The 15,899-nt window shown below is 50.2% G+C and overlaps 2 protein-coding genes across 2 annotated transcripts; both read right to left on the bottom strand.

The window, feature by feature from the left end:
- On the bottom strand, positions 1–8,286 carry LOC139051056 (uncharacterized). The gene is made up of 4 exons (XM_070528106.1): positions 8,162–8,286; positions 5,539–5,853; positions 2,878–3,160; positions 1–964 (listed from the first exon to the last, which is right to left on the bottom strand). Exons 1-4 carry the CDS (start codon positions 8,192–8,194, stop codon positions 432–434), a joined length of 1,164 nt encoding a protein of 387 aa, XP_070384207.1. The 5' UTR covers positions 8,195–8,286; the 3' UTR covers positions 1–431.
- A 3,466-nt stretch (positions 8,287–11,752) lies between these two features.
- On the bottom strand, positions 11,753–14,338 carry LOC139050622 (mucin-5AC-like). Its single transcript, XM_070527211.1, has 2 exons — positions 12,973–14,338; positions 11,753–12,060 (listed from the first exon to the last, which is right to left on the bottom strand). The coding sequence occupies exons 1-2, from the start codon at positions 14,218–14,220 to the stop codon at positions 11,989–11,991; spliced, it is 1,320 nt and encodes a 439-aa protein (XP_070383312.1). The 5' UTR covers positions 14,221–14,338; the 3' UTR covers positions 11,753–11,988.
- Positions 14,339–15,899: the final 1,561 nt, after the last annotated feature.

Genomic DNA, 15,899 nt, shown 5'->3' on the forward strand with positions numbered 1-15,899 from the left:
TACATGTGCGAGAAGCAAACTTTATTCGCTTGAAGCGGCTCAATCGCTCGGTGTTCAAAATCGCTGTCCCAGCGACTCTTGCACGAAGCATTTTACCAGCGGGCAAATGTATCCAGCAGAAGTAACGTTCGCCTAAGCCACTGCGTGGCGCTGTTAGTTGTCGAGTGGTCAAGCAGTAACACTATGACAAATCTTTCTTCATCACACGACAGCTTATCTGTGCAGTGAATGCCACTTACGTGAAGCCACAGATAAATCTGCCCACGGTGTGTCTTGCGTCGCGCAAGGAAACCGAGGTGTTTCGCTCGCCAGCAGCAGACCACGGACAGTCAACAGGCTGACCTACTTCAGGTGTAAACCGATAGCTGTCCGTATGCCAAGGCGGGGAGGCCTGGGATTCCAAGGAAGCGTACGGGTAGCTGGTAATTCGGTCAGTCCAGTGGCAACTGTTCGTACTCCAGATCCACCGCGTTCCTTCCGCGAGCTCGGCCGGAATCCGTGACGTCATCACCTTGGCTGCCGTGGTCGTGGCCCGTCATTGGCTCCCTCTGAGCCTCGGTGTTTTCGTTAGCTGCAGATGCAGCGCGCATGGACCCCTCTTGGCGGCGCGGGCGTGGGTAGCGGAAGATGCTGCGTTGATGCTGCAGTAGTAACTGCTGCTGCCGCTGTTGATTTTGCTGCTGTTGATGCTGCTGTTGCTGCTGTTGCTGTCGCTGTTGCTGTCGCTGTAAGCGATGCTGCTGTCGCTGTAGTGGTCGCCCTACCTGCTGCTGTTCTTGCTGGATGGGTAGTTCCTGCGGTTGACACTCCTGCTGCAGGCGCTGGCGGTGGGCGTCTAGAAACTGGAAGCGATGTGCATGCATCGGTGGGTTGGCACCCATGGCCTCCGCGGCTCCTCCGAGGGACAGGAAGGAGGACAAAGCGCTGCATCCTTCGACGAAGCTCTCGACGGGCGAGGAAGCACCTGTGCGACAGCGTAAAGGATGAGAAACATTTATCAATAGGTTGCGCGCCTACAAATTAGTGACTCGACGACGAAAGTCAAGAAGAGTTGAGACGCATGTTGTCCTGAGACGTGTCTACGGCCTTACAGCAAGGCGTGTTAAACAAATGTAATGCGTTTTGACATGCCCAGTAACGCACTCTGGCACAAAAGGTGACTGCTGACTAATCCTTTAGCGGGTGTATGTTGCTTGCCAATTTAGTGAACTATGTTTATGCTTGTTCAAACGTTTAAACATAGTTTAAACGTTTCTAAGCTATGTCTTCCGCAAACTTCCGGTATCATAATGGAGCGGAAACTACGTCACCGTTTGACATAACGGCCTCCAGGCTAAGCAGTCCAAGCCAAACGAGTAGCCATTCACGACTCGATTATCGTCCCCGTGTAGTAACTACCAACAAGAGAGGCCTTACCCTTATGCCAGAAGTGCAATATTTTTTTGGTGCTGTAGATTTCTACTACCCTTCGCCTAACCTCGGCAGCCAGCTTAAGTCGTTATTTCGGTAGTATTCAGGTTGGTTCTCGTTGCCGAGAGATGGAGGCCCGTCATAGGGTAACATGCAGGCAACCAGCCATTCCACTAGCCTAGGTTGGCGCGGCTGCCGATAGCATGCCCCACCATACGCTTCGCGTTAGCTCGCTCCTTCATGCGATTCAGGCGCTCATTGATATACACGAACGCGTGAAAAGGCTTAGTTTTAATGGATGCAATGGTTCCAAATAAATGAATTCATAAATGCACCTTCATTGTTCGACGCGCCTTCTGCAAGGTGGATAGTTTGTGTAGTACGCTGTTAGAGGCGCTTTTGGTGTTCTTGCGTTTTTGTAGATCTTGAACCACAGCATGTGTTACGAATATGCGCCAACAACGGCACTCAAAGCTTCTGAACAATTTCTATTTGTTCAAATGCACATAGAGGAGCCGGATCAACAATTCGGACTATTTCGGCTTTTTTTTCTTTCGCTGGACCTTGCGAATTGAGGCTGTGTACGTGCTCAGTGATGTTTCTAAACGCATGAATGCGTGAGAATTCTGCTACACGTCTTTCTCGACTCCCAAACGAACCCTTCGCGATGGCTATGGTAACGTGAAGGTAGGAAGACTCTCACTTTACATTTATGATTTCTATGCCACAAGGTGGCATATGTTTTAGCGATGTGTCACGGTGAGCAGCTATGGATCCATCGCGATAAAACGTTTGATCAATGGCAAAGAGGTGTACGGAGCGAATTTGGTAGTACCTGCAAACGAAAACCTCATGCGTAGAGAATAGGGAACGTGCAAGGAACACAATGCAGGCTAATATTCCGGGACGTCTTACACTCCCCAATGGAGTACGCGTATTACGACGAGAGTTGCAATGTGAGATTGTCGGCATGACATCGTAAGGGTATTCTACTGGAGCAAGACGCAAGAAGAGCGGATGCAGGAGGACACAGACAGCAGCGCCTCCTTATGCGTGCCACCTTGGTTGCGCTGTTAGAATTCCCTACGAAATAGCACGTTCTCTCACAACTCTGCGTTGTAGAGTGACTCGGTACACATTTAGACTGTGGAAACAAACAGAAAAATAATGGGAGCGAGGAAACACACAAAACCGGATACTGTCGTGCGTCCTCCCTTCGTGCAGCTGTCCGGCGCCATCTCTCGTCACTAACATTTTTTTATGCTTGTTTCCACCGCGTAAGTGGTACGCAAACTCCCATTGTACAGCGAGGCGTTACAGCATGGCCTCTGGAACCCCACCCATGCGCTGCCGGATCTACATTGGAGAGCAGTCACGTGTTTCACCCGACGTGGCGCCGCTAGTGTCCTTCCAGAGTTTCGAGAGAAAAGGACGAGTTTCCGAGAAACAGGGGCAGGACGGACTCACGGTAGGAGATGTAGTTCTGCAGGTCTTCCTCAAAGTCTTCAAAGTCCACGACGTCGCTCTCGTTCACGTTCCAGGGCATGAGGAACGGAAGGAAGGACGAGGCGTGGCGCGCCCCGTCCGCGTTGCCCATGTCGTCCACGTAGAGTGGGTATGGCGCCGCCGCCGGATGGGCACCGTGCTGGTAGTGGCCGGCTGGTTGCAGGGGCTGCCGTACCTGCGGTCGCGGAGGCGACATACCGGGCGGCCTCCTCCGCTTCTCCATCGCGGTCCAGAGGAACTCCATCTGGAAGGTCGTGTGCGGAGCGGCGTCAAAGCATTTGGATGTGCCAGAGATTTCGTGTGCAATGCGGCCAGGTCTATTAAGGAAAGTGCGGTAGAGTGAGCGTCTCTACAACAAAATATACCGTAGGGAAAATTCTGTCCCTGTTCTATCGTGTACTGCGCGGTTTGCCCTCTTTACAACGAAGTCACCTATACAGCGAATGGTTTCGGACCCCGACCGCTTTATATAAAGGCGGTCGACTTTATAAGGCTACTTGGTAGCTCAAGGGTAACAAAACAATTTAACAGCGCCAGCGAAGGGAATGGACAAGAGTTGACAAAGCCAGTGCTGACATCGAACTGCTGAATTTCTTTTCAGGTTGACGTTACATATAGCCACAAATAAAGCAGGAAAAAACTCAAACCCAAAGATCTTATCCCTTAGTCTATTGATCAAGAAAGTTGTTAATCGCGACATTCATGTCCATTGCCGCGAGCGCTATAATACATTTGCCACATCGCTGTAATATTTGCGATATCATCGAGGATAATGTGTAATTTTTGTTGTTTGTTTGACTGGCTTTGTAGCAGTAAACGCGATTATTGAATTTTATTTTTCTTGCCTTCTTTTGGGACATTCTATATATAGATGTGAGAAACTAATATAGTTGGAAGTCAGCGCTATGTTGCTGCCTTTCGCTCTTTTATAATGTTTTGCTGAGAGTAAGGAGAAACATTGAATTCTTTTAAATGGACAAGGTATTCTTTCAAAACTCCATTTTGTAGCGCTAATAATATGCCGGCGATGAGAACATAAAATGAAGGTCACACTCTCATTCTTCTTTAATTTCGTGCGAGAACCTTTAAGGTGGTATGTCAGTGTGATTTTGCGGATTCCAAAGTATCTTCTCGCATTCTGGCTTTTGTGGTACAATAAGTTCTGTCCAACCTTGCTAACTCCAGTATTTGGCCTTTTCAGAAAACACAATGTGTTTTTCTTTTTACTTCCAGGATTTTTTTCTTCAAAGCTCACATAAGTTACTCGAATCTGGTCACTGCAAAATAATTATATGCTCAGAAGGACATTATTTACTAGAAGAAGCTACGTTAAGTAGCTCACGTTAAGTAGCTTCCTAGTTACAAACTTTAGGGTACATGTTTATATTGTAAAGTTGAAAGAAGTCGGGATAAAAGTCTGGTTCCGTGTTTATATATTTAAAAATGGTCATGTAAGCGGTAATAACTGTCCTCGACCTATTTGTTGAATTTACGTGGTTTATTCAGTGAATCCATTGTGTTGTTGTTTTTTTTTGCAAATGATGTCTTCGTGGGGGCATAATTAACCTCTAGTGACGGGATTCGAGTACCTGTCGTGGGCCATTTAAAAAGAAGTGCTCTGAATGAAGAAAAACACTATTTCAGTCCATCATTTAACAAGGCCCGAGCAGATGCCGTAGATATCTATGACGTCACGGCGAAATGTTACCAGAAATTAGGTGTCGCCACCACCTCTTCGTTTCTTTTGCGACTTTTCTGGCTAACCATCCCTTTTCTCAGGGTAACAGCGACTTTTGGTATTCTAGAATAGTAGTTAACTTACCGATACAGCTCAAATATGGTTTCTCTTTAGAGTCCCTTCAATTTGCTGCTACGATGTAAGCAGGTAAATAAGCGGCTCTTCACACTAAACCACTGCCGGTCGGTAATTGTCAAAATGTGCCTTTGAAGCGGCCCAACGTCACTTTGTTTTAAATGCATAGCCATTTATGGGTGGCAGAAGGTTTTCAGCGAGATGTGTATTTTAGGGACTTTTCGCGACCGGAGCGGAGGCCTAATAGGAAGAAGGCGAGGCATTTCGAAACTACCAACATGAGACCAACGGACGTGATTGTGATTGGCTGAAGCGATCCCTGACGTCACCGCTAGAAACAAAGACAAGTGCAAAGGGTCTGCGCCATCGTTGAGAGAGGGTGACTGAGGAGGAAGGGACAGTCGCGGAGGTGCAGGGGCCTCGCTGCCGCTATTGCCGCGTCACCTGCAAGCGAGGCCTTTAATCGTTCCGGAGCTTAACAAGCGTATTTTACAAGACTGGACGTTGGAAGTTTTTTGTTGTTATTACGGTAACGTGAAATAAATCATCATTATGTGTGACGTGCACGGAAAGTTAAAGGCGTGTGGGTGAACTACGGCTCCAGCTAAAATTTCCTTGGTGAAGCGCTCAAAAGCGTTACATGCCGGTGCTTCATTAAAGCGCGTGGCTGAGTTACAGACACCTGAAACCCCCAATGCTACTACTCTAAAGAAACAGTTTCACTGGAAACTGGGATGTGTTTCTGCAATCTCGCATGAGTTGGCTGCATTTCTTTTTTGTGTTCGCACGTGTGTGAACAAGAGGTGCACCTTTTTACGCTCCCTGTTCAGCGCCAGTTGCAGCTGCGCGTTCTCGTCTTGAAGGGTGAGAATCTCGTTCTTGAGGTTGCGACGCCGGACCTGCAAGTCGGCCACCTGCTGTACCAGGTCTCGCAGTCGGACCAGGTGTGACACGAACTGGGCGAGGCGCTGGTGGCCGTTGCCGGCGAAGCCGCGGAGAGCCTGCTGGCGGCAGGAAGAAGGCTTGGCCCCGACGAGGGCGTCTCCCGTAGGCCGGCGGTTATTCCGCTGGTCCCCAGACCCCGCGGAGTCTCCATTACCGGATTCGCCGTCCCGCGCTGAATTCTGGGAAGGTGACAGAGCGCGTGTAAAAAAATTATGTCAGTAAAAAAAACCAACAAAGACGTTTGTGAAATACCGGGCTAGTTATTTAAGAACCGCTGGAATCCCGCTGAGAGGCATTTTACATGAAGCACGTGGTGTGCACGCCAGATGACACCAGGCCACTCTGATGTGCACACCAGAACACGCCAACCCACTCTGGTGTCCGCACCACGTAACGCCAGACCGTGCAGGTGTTCACACTAGAAAACACCAGAACACACCAAACCAATCTGGTGCATATTTCATCTGGGACCTAAAAAACGAAGGGCAAGCGCACCCAAGATCAGGGAGCAGAGTGGCGTGGTGCGCAGTGAAACCACCACGCGACCACATCACGTGGCAGAGGCGACCATGTATAAGTGGCTCCGGCATAGGCCCAGTTTGCTATTACACCACTTCCGCGATCGGCCCAATTTTCTCGGCAACAAACCGACGGGGCGGATTCGCTGTATTCCGTAGATGACAGAACATTCATTAGAATAACCCGCAACATGCAGATGACAATTTCTTCTCTGATAGCGGGAGCGTTGAAACTTTAACGCTTGGATCTTCCTTTTGCCGCTCCAGGCATGATAACCGGCAAGTATTAGTGCGCGTGAGTGGCGACTTCCTATGTATACGTGATTGTGGCGCGAAATACATTTCGTGAAAAGGGGACAGAAAAAAATGTAGCAGTTTCGCGCGAAAGGCGAAGCATCGATTGCGATAGCAAATTAGTAGACAGCTATACGAATTACGGAGAGTAGTTTTCTCGGCCGTATAACCTTGGAAACAATCGCTTACTAACTGAAAAAAACTAGCATGGTGTCAGCGCGCACAAGCAAGCATGAACACATCACACTCGATGAGTGCGGACACTCGCTGTCAATACGCTGGTTTGAGCAAACGCGGCAGCAGCAGTGAGCGAAGTGACCTTCGTGCGGTCTGTCGCATCAATGCAAGAGTGGCCAGAACGCAGTGCGCACAAAGGTATCAGACGACTGCAGATCTTTCTCAAGGTAAAGCCCCTTAAACTTTGTAAATTATCGACACTCTCCTCCTGCGCCTTCACTCCTCCTCGTTTCTCCTCTCTTTCACGCTCCCTCCTCGACCGTGGCGCCGCCTACATCGCTCGAGCGTAGCAACGGCGCCAACATGCGCTCCTCGCCACTCCGTAGGCGCTCCTCGAGCAAAAATGGCGCTGATGCAAGGCGCGAGGGCCCACGTGATACTATTAAGCCAATAGCGACGCGGCGCCGGCATTCTTCAAAGCGTGGCAGTACTTTACGAAGTATAAGGGGCTTTATCTCAAAGCAGGCGCGCGTGACCCCACGCGGCCATGTACCGCAGTCGAAGCGGACTCCCCCGCCCCCCTCACCACCGCGCTGCCTCCCCGCTTTCTTCCACGTATGGCGCGCGAGATTGAGGCGCGATCGATAGTTCCCATTGCGTCCGGTCGCGAAATGCGCATATGCTACTGGAGCACAACGTCGCCCGCCCCCGCTCCCTCTCATACCCCCACGGCCTTTCGCGCGACGGAAGACAGCGCGCTTGCTCTACGCTTTTCTCCTTCGCGCGCGCCAGACTGAGCCGTGATCGCCGGCTTCCGTCGCCTGCTTCCACTCGCACATATAGCACACGATGGGCGGCGACGGTGTTATCAGCCTTGGACTTTATGCGGAACATCATGGCAACGCCGGTGGAGACGGCAAAAATGCACCTGAAGTGTTCATATAATTGCTATTGCGATAGAAGAAGAGAGTAGAAGAATAGAAGAAGCGCAAACGCACGGTGCGTTTGGTTCGTGGAGTCAGCTATATTAAAAAAACGGCCAGGCTTAGCTTGGTTAAGCCAAGAATGCGTTGCATATTGCGCGAGTTGGGGCAAAGCTTTTCCTCCGGATGTCGTGACGTCACGTCACGTGGTTGCGCTAAAGGTCAATGGTGGCTGCCCGGCGGCGCCCAATGGCTGAACTGAGTGATTGCAATATGCAACGCATAAAAATGCACAGATATAGCAGTTGCGCCGACGTTCCAGACATTCTCCGAGGATGCAACGCGATTGGCGCAGATGTCGGCCGCCGTTTACTCTTGCCTATGCTGTGTCATGGTGCCGTCTTTGTGTAATATGCTAGAATAACGCTTGGCTTCAACACAGAGAGAGCGAGCATTTCTCGAAACCAGTGTCAGTCGTGATGGACGACGATCTCGCCGCCATATTTAGCGCAGATATGCGGAGGGACCCAAGCCTCCAACCGATGGCTCGAGTCGAAAGCTGCTGTCCAGCTTACCTTTGAAGATCTCGTCTTCTTGCGGCGCTCCATGGCCGGCTAGGGGATCAAACCGCCAAAAAACATGACAACCGCGACACACGCGGGAGACGCGGACCGCGTTCTCATCTCGCGCCCATCCCGTCATTTTTCTCTTCTTTCGACTTCCTCCCAGCGCCATCTGATGCATGGTGCGTGCAGGATCATTTCGGCAGCTTGAGGATGGGCTTCTCCCTTTGCGAGCGCCTGTACTGCATGATGGACAGTGCCTCGTGTTACTTTTTGTCGTTGCGAAGACGCTATAGTACAAAGGCTCCTCTTACGAAGATGAAGGAAGGACTTTCCACCCGGTACTGTAAGTCGACTGGACGGCAGAGTCGTCACGGAAGAAAAGAAAAATTGGAACCGCGGACTCGACTGGCCGCCACTCCGGAGCGTTTCTACACTTCTTTCGGGCAAGACTGGGCTTGGCGACGGCCATTTACTGCGCAGTGATTGCTGTTGTGTTCGTGTGTTTGTGCATCGCTTTTTATCTCTTTCTTTTCCCTAATTATCTTTTCTTCTTTCTTTTCTTCCGCCTTCCCCCATCTGCCGTGTAGTATAGCAAACCAGCTGCAACCTGTATAACAACCCAGCCTTCCTGAATGCAAGTGGTATTCTTGGCAATCTAAGGCCACTTTTCTTTCGCGAACCCAAAAATAAGGGCCAATACCGAATATAGTGCCCTCTAAGAATGACTGTGTTTGCTCCAGTTTCCAATTAACCTCTTTCACGCCAACTTGGGTCAAAGGGTTTGTACTTCTGGTCACGTGCCACTCGTCATAATAATTATGACCAATCACACACTCATGATGAAATAAGTTGCTCATAATTTGGGCAAATCGAGTAAAGCGCACATGGAACTACAAACATCCGTTCAGTGTAAAATTAATTCATTTTCATCCCAGAAGAATACGAAACCTCGATAGTCATCATGGTTGGGTCCTGCCGAGCTTTCTCATTCCTTCTCTCTCCATTCCTTCACAGAAAGAGAAAAGGATTGAAATGACGGAACGTAGCCAGTGGGTAGCGGCCGATGAAAGAACGCTTTATTGCTTGGTGTACCTAGTTTTATAGCGAAACAGAAAAGGGTCACATGACTGGACATGATAGCAAGAGTGTGACACGTGTAATATGTCTTGCTTATGCTATACATCAGCGCGCGGGCTTGCTAACGCCACATTGCATATACCCATGCATATAAGTCTGCTGAATCCATGCATCGTCTATGTCATCTCCCGTTTTCATGCTAGGCAGATGACCACGGCGCACTTCAATTTAGACGAATCACTGTGCCCTGGCTTAGCAACAGAGGCACAACGAAGGCCCATGCAGCCCCGATTGACCATTCAGTTAGATAGAAAGAGAAATATATTATTATGCTCAAATGATGGCTCCATGTTTATCTGGGAGAGCGGGAAAGGGACATAAGCACGCAGCTTATGGTTGGATGATATTCCATATTTATTGAGCAATTGTATCAGCACATAGACAGACACTTAATGATGCTAACTTCGGTATGACGATGATTATTTTTATTAATATTACTTTTCTCGTTTCTCGGCTCACGCCCACTAAGTGGGATATGTGGCCATGATCTGGTGGCAGGCGGTAGCTTAAGAGAATCCTCATTTTAAGAGGAGAAACGTCATTTATAAAGAAAAAAAAGAAAAGGAAATTCCGGAAAAGCTAGAATAGCGTGCGAGTGAGCAGTCAGACTAGGAAAATTAGCGGTTCTGGTGGTGGTGTGACTGATGACGACGAATATCACCAATATCTTTATGGCACTAGCTTTGCAGCGATGGTAAGACAGTACAGATGGTGATATCCATTTCCCATCGGTATCTCGGACCGGACCGGCCTTATCTGCCGGCAGCTCCGAGGCACGGAGCTGCTGTCTGTTGCTGGAGACGGTGGCTGGGCTTCACATTTGTTTAATAATTTTTCATTAGGTCACCCTACTCTTGGCCAATCCCGCATAGTGGGTATGAGCCACTCGTAGAGGCAAACAGACACGCCCACGCCGCACGAGCAACGAAGTGTGATTCGTCTTCTATGGGGCAAGGGACGAACGCCCCTCGAAATCCACAGGGAAATGCAGCCCACGTATGGGGAAAGGTGTCTCGCTTTGAGAAGTGTGAGGTGGTGGTGTTGCGAGTTTGCAAAAGGCCGTGAGGACTTTCATGACAACGAGCGTTCGGAGAGGCCGCAATGGGAGAAATGTCTTAACCGGTGCATAGACTATGTACAAAAATAGTGTGGGGTATGCACAACAGTACGCATACTTGTCATTACCTGTATGCACCTTTTTTTGGCTAATAAAATATAGAGGCAAATACTTCTCGATTCGCCCTGGTAGTTTAATCTCCGTGCCACTATATATTTACATCAAATAAGAACAATGACTTTACCCACCGCTCTGCAACAACCCGGGAAATACAGAATCACCCTCGTGCACACCAACGCTCACGTTTTCACGCCACGTGTATACCTGTACGCCAAACGGTGCTGGTACTTATTCTACACCCCCGCCAAACTGCAGTCGGCAACTTCGAGGCGCTTCCAGCAGTGCAATCTGTTCCTCGTCCTGCCGACATCCCAACGACACACAGTTTCTTTAAGGTTTGCAACTAGCGTGTGACGAGAAACGAAAACAGACAAGGTGACGCGAGTGAGGCGTTTTCGTCTTCTTGTGATGGGCCATTTTGCAAATTTGCCAATTGGCTCGCACAAGGCTGCACGTCACTGACATTTGCCGATGCTTCCTCTGCTGACAAACAACCGCCTATGCTATAGACCACCTTCTAGCGAGAGAAAAAAATTTACGCGGGGTGAGGGTCTCGACACATTGTTTTCAAAAACCAGATGGAGCCTTGAAACATCGTGGCCATAGAAATCGTAGCGAAATTAGCATGTTTTCTTTCTGTTTGTTTGTATTAATGCAAGAACAGGAATGAGCCTTTGGTTGTTCTCCTTCATTGCATTGGCAGCCCTAGCACTCCATGCTTTCAGGTAGCCGGCAAGGGTAGATAGATCTCAAGTGCCCTTTATCCTTCACTATGTCCCCATATACGAAGAAGAAATGGCAATGCTCAAAAAATACCCCGGCCCTCTTCCATTGTATAACAATTGTCGTGTGGTGCTGTTCATAGTCGTTGAATGAAGCAGAGGGAGCGAGTGATTATGGTTGTGTTTTCTGTCACAAGCAATCAATGAACTACGTTGAGCATTACAGGCGGGTGCAGCAGTTGTGCGCCTCGAGCTAATGCTTTAAGTACAGCTCGAAACTTGAGCGGTAATGTGTGGTTCCCACATTAAGATATACCATGCCGTGGTGACAACTAAGAATTACTGCCGCAGTTTCAAGTTCTCAAAATTGAAACAAGAGCATTGGCTGAAACGGAAATTTTATTGTTGCTTCGAAGATACCACGTCAAAGAGAAGCTTTCGTTCATTTTGCCAATGATGTGGCAGTACTCCTTCCATTATCGCGGTTGTACAATTGCCAAAATTTGCCTTCGCCACCACGGATGTACCATGTATTTCAATGAGCGCCCCTTGAGACGATGAAGAGAGCATCATGTAATGCTTTTTATTAGACCTTCAGTTGATTTCCAATTTCAGGCACGTCGAAAGGACAGCCGCCTGTAGTACTGGTACTATAGCACCTGGAAGACAAGGATTTTTAAATCGGCTGCCAGTCATTCCCGAGATCACGGGTACGTGTAAAAAGGAACATCCGTGAAGTACTGGTTCCGATGGACTTCACGGGCTCTGGAGCATAGGGCGTCCTCATCACAAAAGCTTGCCTACTCTCGTGGTGGCGGAGTTCGGCGCCGCCTGGAGGGTTCCTTCTTCTGAGTGTCCAGGGCGCGTTCCAACTGGAACAAAGGCCATTTCGAGCAAGTAAATGGAGAGCGGCTGTTTGCGAATACCTCAGAAACACAATGCATTCCCCCAGAATCCTCCTCTTTCCGAGGGAATGGCTCCCACCGTGGAGCGGTAGATGCTGTTCAATTACATAGGACGACGTGAAACAACGTGCAAGCTCATGCAACCACACGCAGCGCTAAAAACACACTGCCATGAAAATAGCTACCCTCAATGAAAAAATAATAATAAACTGTGGTGTGGCGGCTGAAGTTTCAGAGCTGGCATCCTGTGTTTTATGTTCTTCGAATTTTCATTCCCTGTATACGGGCGAAGGTGAGGCGCTGCGCTGAGACAGAACTCCCCCTGAATGCAACAATGCGAAACTGCCATCTGTAGCTGCAGCTATCTAGGCCACCGCTCCAAGATGCGTAAAGCGAGTCGTGCATTACCCGCACGACTCGCTTTACCGGGGCGTCCCGCAATGCCTAATTTGTTTCGAGGTTCTGTGGCTTCTTTTGTGTGTGTGTGTGTGTGTGTGTGTGTGTGTGTGTGTGTGTGTGTGTGTGTGTGTGTGTGTGTGTGTGTGTGTGTGTGTGTGTGTGTGTGTGTGTGTGTGTGTGTGTGTGTGTGTGTGTGTGTGTGTGTGCGTGTGCATGCGCGTGCGTGCGTGCGGGCGGGCGGGCGTCACTGTCACTGTCAATCAAGTAACGGTTAGGCCATTTCATAGCTTGCGCACAACTGTTTCCCCTGCGTAGAAAAAAAAAGGCATTGCTTGGTAAGCTAACAGCACAGTAGTGTCTCGCACATGAGGAGAAGGTAGAATGAGATAGGCGCCTTCTAGATTCTTTTCTCAGTTTTTTATGGAGTCATTTCATCGTCACGGGATATCTCAAAGAGAAGCAAAAGATTCTGAAATGCACCTGCAAGACAGCTGCCTTGAATCGCTCCAGTTCCCGAGGCCCCATCCTTTCCCGGAAGTCGTCCCTGGTGTCCATCTGCTCCCTCACTGTGGCCAGCATGTCCTGGGCTTCATCCAGGGCTTCCCTGGCCAGGGCCTGTTCGTGAACAAAGCTGCGGCGGCGGGCCCTTCCACGGCTACGAGTGGGGACGACGCTTCGCCGGGATGTCGGACTACGATTGAGTCCTGCCACGGGCGCCATTTCGTCGCTCGGCACAGGTGACGGACTAGGGTCCCTGGCTGGAAGCGAAGTTGAAATGGCCCGACGGCTGCACACAGCTGGCACTCCAGGACTCAGCCTTCGTGCCTCAACCGTTCGCCTAGGCCTCCCTCTGGCGCTGAGACTGTACTGCGTGGGAGAGCCGTCGCTTTCTGGCCACTGCTCCACGTCGGTCTCGACGGGTCTGGGTGGACCACCGACCACCGTCAGCGAGCTCATCGCGTAAGGCTGCGCGTAAGGCTGCGCGTAAGGCTGCGAGTAAGGCGTGCAGCCTGCGGCAGGCCTCAGAATAAGCTTGCCAACATACTGGCCCGGCACGGTGGTGGTGGGCATGGCGTTCAGCTCTCGTTGGCTTCTCGGAAAGCGGCTGTAGCCACCCGAGCTGCCCGCGGGGTTATCATACGGCCCGACGTAACCGGCGGGCGAGGAGGCATCGCGTCGATATTGCGGCGCGAGGGCGCCGTTGTCGCAACAGGGCACGCAGGCGCAGCCACCGCTGGTTGACGTGGCGTTGGAACCGTGCTGAGACGTCAGGCCGCCGGCAGTCCATGGTCCCGGAGTGCCGTAGCGCTGAGCTGGGCCGCACATGGCGCCACCTCCGGGTTGCGAGGACATCCCGGCAAATCCCGCGTTGCCGTAGCCTATAGCAGGTGCAGATGGTCCGCAACAACTGGTAATCGGTGGAGCAGCATTGCCACCGGGCGCTGGCGTCAGGCTCACGAACGTGATGGGCACAGTACCTCCTCCGGATTGGGATAAAAAACCACACTGCTGCAGCACGGTCGCGATTTGGGTGCCAGTCAGAGCCAACACATCGTTACTGGAGAGCTGGGCGGTGGTGTAGTCGCATCCTGGCGTTGGAGTTACGTTGAGAGCGCCCGCGGACACTGCTCTCGCGGCGGCTAATTGTGGCGTGCCGGAACAGGGCACCATTATGGGTCTCAGAGGCCGAGGCGTTAATTTGGGGTCGCTAGGCGAGTAGTAGGCCATGGTTTCAACAGGACCGCATGCCGACCACCGCGGCTGCGTCTCACAGCCGGCAGAGCTTCGGCGTGCAATGGCAGGAGCCTCGAATTTCTTGGTTGGTTGTTCCTACATGAAATGGTACTGCCCACTACAGAGGCTAAGCTGTTTATTTGGTGGTAAAAGAAGCAAAATTTTAAAAAATTCACCGACGATTACGATACTCTGTAAGGTGAAATTTGAGCGCAGCTCTACGCGTGTTTTCATTTCGCGACATATTGGCGGGAGCGAACAATCTGACTTGAGAGGAACGTTTCAAACGGAGCCGAGTGTGACGTGGCTGCCTCGCTCATCAGGAGATTGCGAGAGGCAGCGTGTGGGTAGTGCGTGGGCGCGATTCACGGCAGCCGCCGCAGACAAACCTCCGCTCATGCAGCGCTTTCTTTCCACATGTCGTACCGTTGGACGCGCTCACCGCACGCCTTATCGATGACGTCATCGGTAAACGGTCGATGCGCGCTACTCTGGCGCCATCTCACAGCCGGCGTCGCCCGAGAACGTGTTTTGCGCAGCACTATGCCCTTTTTTTCCTCACGCTTTCGTCGTACCCTCCTCCTCCACTTTCCTCCTCGCCCTCTCTTCGATCGCTATTGCCGCATTTCATCTCCCGCTGCGTACCGCGTTCGCACTTTCATCATTCTCTGTGCTCGTTCGCTCGCTTACGCCAAGGGACGCCGACGCTCAACGTAGAAACGGGCCCCTAAGTGCTGAGCTCTGAAAGAAAAAAGAAGCGTGATGCTCGGGAGCCTTCGGTCCCCCCAGTCGAGTTCCTCAGGACACTCTTAATAAAGTTCTTGTCACTGTCACTGTCACTGATGCTCGGTGCTTTGCTGTTGTGAAATTTGAGAAACATATTAACACAAGAGATACTGATATAATAGTTACAAAATAAGGATAAGATTGTAAGATTATCAATAAATTTAGCATAGCAGTCACTTCGTAAAAATCGGAAAATCAGGCAGTGCATTACGTGCGTTCCTGGCGCGGAAAACAGTGCCAGCGCCTGTTGAGAGAGAAAAGCTGGAAATCTAGTTCACACATTATCTGATCTTCGAACGAGCACTTGATGAACATCTAAAGTGTCCTGAGAAGCAATGCTCGATAGTTTCGGGTTCGTTGAAAAACTTATATTGATGGGAATGCAATGGCAGGCGTGAAACGATCATCGTTGAGCGTTGATTTGGCATGAATGGGGTCCTATTCCGGACGCTATCAGAGTCACATAATTTTCTGCTATGTTTGCAATTCGAGTCAATGAGAACTGGCGTAGTCACTCGGTGAGCCAACCAGATCTGGCCAGGCGGAATCGTGATAAGCATGGCGGAATCGTGACAATGTCAAACAGCAGCGAAAGAATAGATTTCGCAGTCCCGGCGCGAGTGTTACCATGGTACTATGGACTTACAGATCAGGAAAATGCCACTTTGTAAGCGTCTATTCTATTTAAGACAATCTCTTGCACTGCACTATTATTTGTCTCTATGAGGATTAGTTGTTTCAGAGAAATGCTGACCTGTACCTAGTCCCCCAATAAGCAGCGGGACCCTTAACGCAAGAAATTCCTTTTTTTTTTGTCAGACTAGTTGTTAAGGCCGCAGTAAAGAAATAATTTTACTTCATCATTGTATTACAACTGTGTTTTTTTT

The sequence above is a fragment of the Dermacentor albipictus genome, chromosome 10, assembly GCF_038994185.2.
Source record: "Dermacentor albipictus isolate Rhodes 1998 colony chromosome 10, USDA_Dalb.pri_finalv2, whole genome shotgun sequence".
In the NCBI taxonomy this organism is placed as follows: domain Eukaryota; kingdom Metazoa; phylum Arthropoda; class Arachnida; order Ixodida; family Ixodidae; genus Dermacentor; species Dermacentor albipictus.

Excerpts from the sequence above, each read along its gene's own strand:
- LOC139051056 (XM_070528106.1), bottom strand. The coding sequence starts at position 8,194 with ATGGAGCGCCGCAAGAAGACGAGATCTTCAAAG. Across the intron at positions 3,161-5,538 it reads TGAACAGGGAGCGTAAAAAG|ATGGAGTTCCTCTGGACCGC; the intron begins GTGCACCTCTTG and ends ACGACCTTCCAG. Across the intron at positions 965-2,877 it reads GCAGAACTACATCTCCTACC|GTGCTTCCTCGCCCGTCGAG; the intron begins GTGAGTCCGTCC and ends GCTGTCGCACAG.
- LOC139050622 (XM_070527211.1), bottom strand. The coding sequence starts at position 14,220 with ATGGCCTACTACTCGCCTAGCGACCCCAAATTAACGCCTCGGCCTCTG. Across the intron at positions 12,061-12,972 it reads TCAAGGCAGCTGTCTTGCAG|TTGGAACGCGCCCTGGACAC; the intron begins GTGCATTTCAGA and ends CCTTTGTTCCAG.